This window comes from Gymnoscopelus braueri (assembly GCF_963280865.1).
Source record: "Gymnoscopelus braueri genome assembly, chromosome: 11".
NCBI classification, from domain to species: domain Eukaryota; kingdom Metazoa; phylum Chordata; class Actinopteri; order Myctophiformes; family Myctophidae; genus Gymnoscopelus; species Gymnoscopelus braueri.
In genome coordinates this window covers 35,794,552-35,804,379 of record NC_137613.1, presented here as the reverse complement: position 1 = coordinate 35,804,379, position 9,828 = coordinate 35,794,552, and the positions used below count along the sequence as shown (strand labels likewise).

Here is a 9,828-nt window from a genome sequence, read left to right as displayed (position 1 = left end):
AGAGGGAAGGAAGGAAGTGTGGAGGGGAAAGGGAGGGGAGAAGGAAGCGAGATAGAGCTAGCTCTGGCGTCAGCAGTGGGAGGCAGAGTTTGACACTCATTACGGTAATGAGTAGGGTAATGCTTTTGCCTAATGCTTTTGCCTCAGACCTCGCTGCAAAGGGCAGTTGCCACTGAGGTTAACGTAATGCCGCAAAGAAAAACTTTCTTTCTAAGCTCAAACCCCGCTCTCTTGAAGATCTCTCTTACGCGGAGAAAGCTCTTGAGCTGATGCGTGTTTATTAACTTTGCTTTATGTGGATGCCACATACTGTACATCACTGTATACTAGGGATGTTAACAATTAATCTATAATCGATGAATTGCCGTTAAGAATTTACTCGATTAAATGTATCGATTATTTTGGGCTAGTGAAAGTTACGGGTATGGTGTGTGTGATATCAAATGTGAGCTTACCATAATCACAGTAATCCTTAATCATATTCCATCATATTCAAGGGCTTTTGGAGAGAAATGAGACAGACTCCATAGAGCACTGTAGAGGGGAGGTGTGTGTGTGTGTCTGTGTCCAGCTGATGCTCGTTGACGCTCGTTAATTTTATATACATCAAGGCAATTATGTTTATGCACCCATTTTCGGTTTTGGAGAAGAGATGTCCTTTTTGTCCTAAAAAACGCTGCTTATCAATTGATCAATTAATCGATCGATAGGGTTATAAACGATCAATGAATGAAGTAATCGATCATTTGCATCCCTTCTGTATACGGCTGTACTCGGCAAATATTGTGCACAGATAAGCTTCAATTTCTTTATTTGACTCCCTCTCTGTCTCTCTCTCTCTCTCTCTCTCTCTCTCTCTCTCTCTCTCTCTCTCTCTCTCTCTCTCTCTCTCTCTCTCTCTCTCTCTCTCTCTCTCTCTCTCTGTGTCCAACAGGAGCTCCAGCGGTACGTGTGCAGACAGAGGGAGCAGGAGGCTGGGGTTCATGGAGCAGAGGTCCAGCAGACGGTGGTCCTGCGCTACCCACTGCCCTACCCTCAGGACCCCTCCCCGCCACCTCTTGTACCGTACAGACCTGCCGAGCTGCAGTACGGAAACCCCTACTCCACCGATAACACCCGAGGTACGCCTGTGGGCCATGATTTGTCTGTCTTACTTGATACTTCTAGAAGTAAAAAAAAAAGAAAGAAAAGATGAAAACAAAATCTTTAAAGACGGGGTGCCGTGATTTTCAGTGATTTCCCCCCCCCCCAAAAACATAATCATCAGGTATTATGGTTATACTAGGAGGAAGATTTTTTTCAAAAAAGTGTACAGAAAGTGTTAAAATTATGTTTTTATGTGGACACGCCTCCAGTTCATTAAGTATACCTGATTCTCACCTTAGCACCTCCTCCACCACCTTAGCACCACCCACATGTCCTAGTCCCTCCCCCTCCTCATGCCCACACCTGTTGTGTTATGATAATGAGGGGGAGGGTATAATTTTACTGTGTCATTAAAGTGCTGTTTCTCTATTGGCACGTTTGACCCTCAAGGTTTCAGCCTCCAGGAAGAAACTCAAAATAGTCAGAGAAGACATTAAAACACCACCAGGGGGCTTAATGAAGTTCTATCAACCTCATAGACACATGAAAAACAGAAAAAGTGCAAAACCATGGCACCACCTCTTTAACTTGGAAAACAAATGTATTGATTGATTGAATACTTTATTAGCAGTTTGCAAAAAAAAAGCACAGGAAAGTACAGTTCAATACAAGGTCTGCTAAGAGGATGTTAAACCCCAAAAAAGCCTATGGCTTGTTTGCATTGGGGTCCTTTGTACTCAATTCATCGAATCGTAAACACAGCTTTATTGGTTGAACCTCAATACAAATATATTATATCTATCTCGCATTTGTAAGTTACTCTACTGTATATACGCATCTGCTAAATGCCTAAATTGTATTAAACTCTATCCCACCCTTATCTCCATTCTCTCTCTCTCTCTCTCTCTCTCTCTCTCTCTCTCTCTCTCTCTCTCTCTCTCTCTCTCATTATAGTTAATTAGTTGGGTAATAGTACCATTTTGTACCACTTTTCTCGCCACCCAGATGGGGGTGACGGAGCGCTGTCCCCCGACCAGACGTCCCGTCCTCCACCGGAGGCCCCGCCCTGCACACAGCCCTGCGCTCCCCCCATAAACCCCCCCAGCCCCGAGGAGGGGGGCGGTCCTGGGCACGTCCTCGCGCCAGGAGCAGCGTCCTGGGACCAGGGGCGGGTGGTTTGCATCCAGCCCTCCCGTAGCATGAGCCCCCCCGACGGGCTGGAGCACCCCCCGGACGAGCCGACACCCCCCACTGTGAGTCCGCACAGATGCAAAGACCAGTGATGGAAGGAGTACTCACATGCTTTACTTAAGTAAAAGTATCAATTCCACCATGTAGAAATACTCTGTTACAGGTCAAAGTCCGGTATTTAAAATGTACTTGAGTAAAAGTACAAGTACTCACTATGCAGAGTGTCCCATTTCAAGTTTTCAAATGTATACAAATCTTTTTGAAAATAGCAGATCTACAAGCTCACAATGTGTCGCGATGCATTTTGAGCTTGTAGATCTGCTATTTTCAAATAGCCAAAGTTTAAATTGGGCTGAAGTGGTTCTACAGTGAATCTACAAAGTAACTAGTAACTAAAGTTTTCGTGAAGTAAAAAGTACAATATTTGTCTCTGAGATGTAGTGGAGTAGAAGTAAAAGTATTGAAAATTGGAAATACTCCAGTAAAGTAAAAGTACCTTAAAATTGTACTTAAGTACAGTACTTGAGTAAACGTACTTAGTTACTTTCCACCACTGGCAAAGACAAAGTCACACGAATATTGCAACACAAAAAAAAACTCTCTCCTAAATTTATGAAATGCATTTCTTATGAAGCAAAGGGAATATATTCCCTCACCCTTTTCCTTCTGAAACGCTCTACACATAATGGGTAGCCAAGGAGCTCATGTTGCTCTCCCTCTATCCAGTCTGTGTCTCTCTTGGTGTTCATGCTGGCTGGATCATGTGAACGGATTGCTTCACCCCCACCACCACCAGAGAGTTGAAGCATTGAGCTCATTTACATGAAGCTCTAATTAGCGTCACTCTCTCTGAGCCTGAGAGAGAGCCTGGGATCCCATAACGAGGGCTGGGAGAGGCTAATTGGGAGAAATTAGGCCGGGCTCTGTAATCAGTTAGAGCAAGATGTGAGTGCAAATGCAAACTTCACTACAAACACACGCATACTGCTTTTAAAATGCACAGCAGCACAATTAACAGCTGTCATTGCTAAATTATGCGGATAAAAAGGAACTAATAATATTTGTTTTACATCTACGGGTTGTATGAATAGTCCGTGGTCCAGTTTCAGCTTAAAGTGGGGGGTCCCTCAAGGTTCCTTAAGGGGGTCCAAACGGACCATACAGGTCTGTATCTCAGAGTTACGGGGGTCCTTGAAATTAAAACGAGAACCACTGGTGTAGTTTGAACGGTCAGTGGTCTAATGCGAACGGTGAGTTGTCCAGTTTGAAAGATCAATGGTCTTATTTTGTTTTTTTATTTTATACTGTTTAGACTGGTGATAGATTCTTGGTTTACCTATGATCCTAGATCACTATCTCTATGCATTTGATGTATTACCTCGCGTTTACCGTGCTTACTGTAAATCGCTAGTCTGGATTAAGAGTGTCAATTTAGGCGAAATGCCTAAATTGTAAATTGTCTTGTTTCAATGCTCAATCAAGTTTGAATGATCGATTCAAACCATTGGTATGCATATACATGAACATATATTTGTACATAACTGTCCAAAAGATAAAACAATAAAGCTTGTGTGCGTGTGTGTGTGTGTGTGTGTGTGTGTGTGTGTGTGTGTGTGTGTGTGTGTGTGTGTGTGTGCGTGTGCGCGTGTGTGTGGCGGCCATAGGTGGTTGATGCGGCCCAGCCACCCTGTGATCACCTTGCGTCCAGCAGACGCAATGATGCCCGGCGCAGCTTCTGTTTTGATTCCAGGTAACACACATGCACATGACTACACACATGTACAAACATAGGCCTCCAGAGATGTGCCCAAAGAATTTCTCACATTGTCTGTAGTATATAAAGAGCTATGTCCCCTGATCTCACCCCCTGTCCTCTCCTCTGTCATCCCCCTCCCAGCAACGACGTGCACAGGCGCTGCCCGCTGTGCGAGGTGATCTTCCCGCCGCACTTTGAGCAGCGCAGCTTCGAGCAGCACGTGGAGAGTCACTGGAAGGTATGCCCAGTCTGCTCCGAACAGTTCCCGCTTAACTGCCAGCAGCAGCTCTTCGAGAGACACGTCCTCACACACTTTGACGGCCACGTGCTCAACTTCGACCAGATTGAGTAGCCCCTCCCACTCCGGGGTGGGCGGGGTTTAAGTCGGGCAGGGTTGGTGGGTGCGGTTTGGACACCGAAAGGACAATCTAAAAAAAAAAAGTGTTCACTTGGACTGGGTGTTTTTCGAAAGCAGATCTTGACTCAGTTTGCTCTGTTCGTATTCAATCATTAATATGGCAATCCTGACACAGAGTAGAAAAGGACCTCATCCGCCAGTGAAAAGGACTGAATTGATTTTTCTTTTCTTTTTTTTTTTTGAAAAGTGTAGTGTCAAAGGGACCATAGAGACAGGGCTAGCACCGGACTGTCATGGCTAGGGATGGGGATCGAAACCCGGTTCTATAAGTATCCAGTTCAGAGTATCTGAAAACCTGAAAATCACACGCTTCAATATTTAGCAAGTTTTGACCAAACTTAAAATGTGTCACTTGCCTTCTGTCTGATATAATAATATTTGGAGGGCCTAGAGTTGTCTTCAATGAAAACTAAATATGATTTAACATACGTCAACTTCTTTCTGATTGTTAAGCCGTATCGAATATGGTATCAGTAACAGTCAAAAGAAACAATCCCCAATCCTGGTCATGGCTGCCTCTTGTCATGTCTCTATATGAACATCCTCTCTCTGCTTCAAGGCGTTATAGTGCCATCATCACTGCATGAATATGTACAGTAGCTCATTCAGAGCAAAACATAACGATAAACTTTCCACCTTTGAAACAAAAAGACCAAGTAACTGTTAGTGAAAGAGTCCCGCTACATGTCAGGTCACCGTCCTGAAGGTGGAAGTTTCCTTGTTGGGAGTCAGCTCAATTGCTTCATCATTACACAATAAAGTAGGGTTTGCCAGTGAAAAGCAGTCGGTCAATCATTAGTCAAGACGTTGCTTCATATTTGGTACTTTGACACTGACAAGCTTAGAGAGGACGTAGGGTGGGTTGGATACAAAGCTGCTTCTAAGCACAAATCAGTATTGGATACATTTGAATGTGTTTTTAACAGTCTGATTCTGTATTTGTGTATGGAAGCACCATGTCTGTCCGTGTGTGTGTCCGTGTGTGTGTGTGTGTGTGTGTGTGTATGTGTGTGTGTGTGTGTGTGTGTGTGTGTGTGTGTGTGTGTGTGTGTGTGTGTGTGTGTGTGTGTGTGTGTGTGTGTGTGTGTGTGTGTGTTTGTGTGGGGGGGGTATTGAAAGTGATAGGGGGTTCTATCGACTTGAATGGGAAGCGATCTCAGATCCCTACCAGCCACTGTTCTACTACTGTGTACAATACAATACTCTACAAGCAAAGACGTCAGACGTCTTAAAAGAGAACAGCACTACATTTTGATTTATCTGCACTAAATAAGGCTTTATTCTGAATGTACTGTATAGTATATATATATATATATATGAAAGAATTATAAGATACTGTATGGAGAGTCCTGTGTGAGCTCTTGTGACCGCGGCCCCCGACCTCCTCTTTGATGTGTTTCTTCTATAGTAATGGCTGAACGACGGACCAATAGTTTTTACTTACTGGCGTGCACTTCCTGGTCTTCAGTGCCAGCGTTTAGATTTGATTTGTCACATGCTCATACGTGTACTGTATGTGCAGTGAAATGTTTCGGAGGACTGGACTGAGCGCTATTGTTTTACTATGGAGGTTTTGTAAATGCCTTTGGCAGACCGAAAGGCTACGGCAGGATGAGAAGTTACAGGCACTTTCATGAAGTACTTTGATATTTGTGTTGAATCTAGAAATGTGATTTTCTTTTAAATGTTTTTTTTTTTCATGGTCCATTTCTGTCCCTGTGTGTGTGTGTGTGTACGTTTGTATGTATGTATGTGCGCTGAACCCGTTCTCAATCTCAACTACCAGATTATTCAAATTCTGCTTGTCTGATACTGTACTGCCATTTCAAGGTGACCACTGACCGTGTCGTATCCAGGCTTTCAAAAGTTCCATAAAACACACCATAATTACAACTTAGTCATGTGTGTGTGTGACGTGTGTATGTCAAGTCCCAGTCGAGCTGTTGTTGTGTGAGAATGCAACTGGAGGTTTTAACGTGTATTGCAAAAGGTCTTTATGAATAAAGTACGCTTCGTTTAACTCTAAATCAATGTTTCTCAACCTTCTTGGGCCAATATCCGGGTCCCTTACCGCCCGCCAACACCCGCTTTATTTTTATTGAGTATTGTGCTGCTTATATAATTTAGAAAACATCTTATCGAATTCCAAATTTCACATTTTACATTAAACGGGATGGTTAGTATGTGATTATTATGTAATTATTAGCCTACTTCCCAGGGAGAGTAAAACAAGCCTTTTACGATTTTAACTGGAATTGTACTGCATATGGATGTCAGGCCCTGTCACATCAGGCCCCTCTTACAGCACTGAATGGCAGGGCTGTCATGGCCCTGTCACAGGCCCTGTCATGTTACCATAGTAAACAGCCTGTGTGAGTCAGTCAGTATCATAGTTGGTATCAAGTCAGTATCATGGTTAGTATCAAGTCAGTATCATGGTTAGTATCAAGTCAGTATCATGTCATGATACTGACCATTTATACAGAGTATAAATTAGGCTTTAGTAGCCTTTCTAGACATGCTTTCACCTGTACAAGCTCCATTCAACACTTCAAATCTAGCCAATCTTCCAGCATCATCCCAATAAGAAACATCCAACTATACACAATTTAGAAACCACGCCTCATTTGACTGCAGTTAATACAAAAGTCGAGGATGAAATGAAGAAAATGTAGCCTCGTCATTCATTTGAAGCGTCCCATGTCTACACACCTTAAGAAATAAACACAACAAATTATATACAGCTTTTCATTTATTTTCCTGTTTTTTTTTCTCAAATGTTTCCTGATTACATGTATGAAGCAGCTTCTTTTGTAGATAGAAAGACAGTCTGACATCACGTACAAGTCACTCTCCTCATAACCCACTCCCCCCCCCCCCCATTCCCCATACAAAAAAAAGGAAACATCGGTCTCCACGTTGACATACGAAAATATATAATTTAAAAGCACTTGACAGACACACGTTACAATACATTCACTGTACACAGTATGAGTCCAAATCCCTCCCTCCCTCCCTTTCATGCACATGGCCTCCACTGCTCCCCCCTCCCCCCCAACATGTCTTAATACTGCGACTGGCCCTCGTTATTAGTTGTGTCCTAGCTGTTGCCATAGCGGCAGTGGTCTCCGGTGGGAGAGGGGATGTTTTTTTTTTACGAGTGTTTGACAGACCCCCCCCCCCGACTCTTTGTCTCCACTCTAATCCCCGACACGCAAACTCACTCCCTGGGCCGTGAGGTATGGCAAGGACACCCGAGGGTAAATAGAAGAAGAAGAAAAAAGGTTGTCGGTCACACGCAAACACTGCTGCTCATGACTATCTCTTTCTGGGCAGCTCTCTGGTTAGTAAAGCCCGACCGATGACCGATTTTTGGGCCCCAAACACGGATACTGATGGTAACAGATGACATTTTGTCAAAAAGTGCTACATTTTTTAATCAATTATAAAAAATCTATTTGACATTAAACTTAGAAGCAACATTTTATTTTAACAAAAAATGAACTTTTTATTTGATTTAACCTCTTAAGTTCAATAAAAAAAAATTTGATCATTTTTGAAAAACTTTCACCTACATGTATAATGATTGGGACACATCAGCTGCATAATTGCAAATATCGATGTTGTAAAAAAAATATAAAGTCAAATAATGGCCGATATATATCGGTCGGGCTCTAACTTTGCCATGATGAGCTCACTGCCGTGGCGATAAACTTATAAGTAAACTTTGTGCTTGTAAAATTTGGGTATACCACCTATTGTATTGGCCACTTGCCATGCTTGCCTATGACAACAACAGCGGACTTGTGGAGGAGTGGAGGGTGTGTGCATGTGGGAGGTCACTGCACTATACCCATCAACAAAATTACAGAATATAGAAATGTTTCCGGCACTGAACCATTGGAAAGTACAAAAAAAAAAGTCCATGATGGGGGAAATGACATCATGAATGAGTCTTGGTATGGGCACTGCATTGTTTTTTTTCTCTCTGGAGGCAACAAACGATGCGATCATTGGCCACTGCAACGCAGTGTGACACAATTCTACCTCCGCTCTCCTGCTCTGCAGGAGCTCCAAAGTGACAGCCTGGCACAGAAAACATGACAGCCACAGAACAACTATGTAGCACTGGAACACAGAGAGGAATAACACTATTGGGCCAACGGACCCAAGATACTGCAAAGAAGACTTGGCTACAACAGTGGTTCTCAAACAATCTTCACGTCAAGGACCCCTAAATTGACACGTATTTTGGCCATGGACCCCCATTTGAGAAGTACTTCATGCCAGGAATCTCCAAGAGAACATCTGTCAACATTTCTCATGAACAGCCGATCTATAAGCTCATAACGCTGTGATTGCGTTAAGTTGTGAGCTCGTAGATCAGCCATTTCTCAAATAGGCCAAAGATAAAATGGGGCTTTAAGTGTTTAAACCGTTCCTCATTTTGCAGGGGACCCCATGGAACCCTGGCGGTCCCCGCCTCCCCGGACTCCACTTTGAGAACCACTGGGCAACTAAAGCAATGTACGCTCACAACTTGTGCGCACACACACACACGCACACACACACACACACTCTCACACTCACAATGTACTGGAATGCTGTGATCTACAATGAAAGGTTGTAGATGGTAATCTCTTGAAAAATACAAATCAACTCGTCCCCCACACCTACAGTACATGATACATCCCTTAAACACAGAAAGCATGCATGAAAGAAAAAACATTCCGTCCATTGATCCAGACATTTGGAGGCGCCGTTAAAAAAAGATCGGCGACATACATTTTCGGCCTCCTGGATGAAGACAAACTGTCTCCTAAAGTCCCCCCCCCACCCCCCCCCCCTCCCTCCTCAGGCACATGGTATGGTCAGTGTTTGGCAGTGATGAGCTGTTGGCAACAATCATGGAAAAATGAGAACAATTAGAAAAACAACAACTCTTGGCAACTGGAGCAAAACAGCATGATGCTTTAGCCCCGTTTCAAGGCCAAATCTGATGAACACAGCACTGGGGATTCCCGGACCAGGAATCCTGGTGTGGAAATGGTGAGAACGTAAGTTGTGGAAACATGAAGATGAATTGTCATCTGTGAAGGACATTAAAAAAAAAAAGATTCTGTTGGACCTTTAGCAATAAAATAGCATTGAAATGAGCATCCTTCCCTGATCGCCGATAAAATTATCTCACTGTAGGATTCACCCCTAGATAAAATTCAAATTTTGTGCGACTCAAGTATGAGTCAAGCATGAATCGGGCTTAAGTCTCTCAAGCCAGCCCTATCCCTCCCACAATCTTTGAATGCTCCAGAGACGGGTCAGTATTAATTCCACCCGGGTAAAAGGATGAGAAGAGGAAGCTGTCTCCTTCCAATGG

The 9,828-nt window shown here is 43.4% G+C and overlaps 1 protein-coding gene across 1 annotated transcript in view; it reads left to right on the top strand.

Moving 5' to 3' along the window:
• Nucleotides 1–5,437, top strand: part of tax1bp1a (Tax1 (human T-cell leukemia virus type I) binding protein 1a) — a 33,352-nt gene extending 27,915 nt beyond the window's left edge. Inside the window, exons 15-18 of the mRNA XM_080442655.1 lie at nt 935–1,121; nt 2,092–2,339; nt 3,942–4,027; nt 4,175–5,437. Of these exons, the coding sequence (XP_080298781.1) occupies nt 935–1,121; nt 2,092–2,339; nt 3,942–4,027; nt 4,175–4,385 (732 nt within the window). The 3' untranslated portion in view covers nt 4,386–5,437. The remainder of the gene's footprint in view (nt 1–934; nt 1,122–2,091; nt 2,340–3,941; nt 4,028–4,174) is intronic.
• The last annotated feature ends 4,391 nt before the right edge of the window (nt 5,438–9,828 follow it).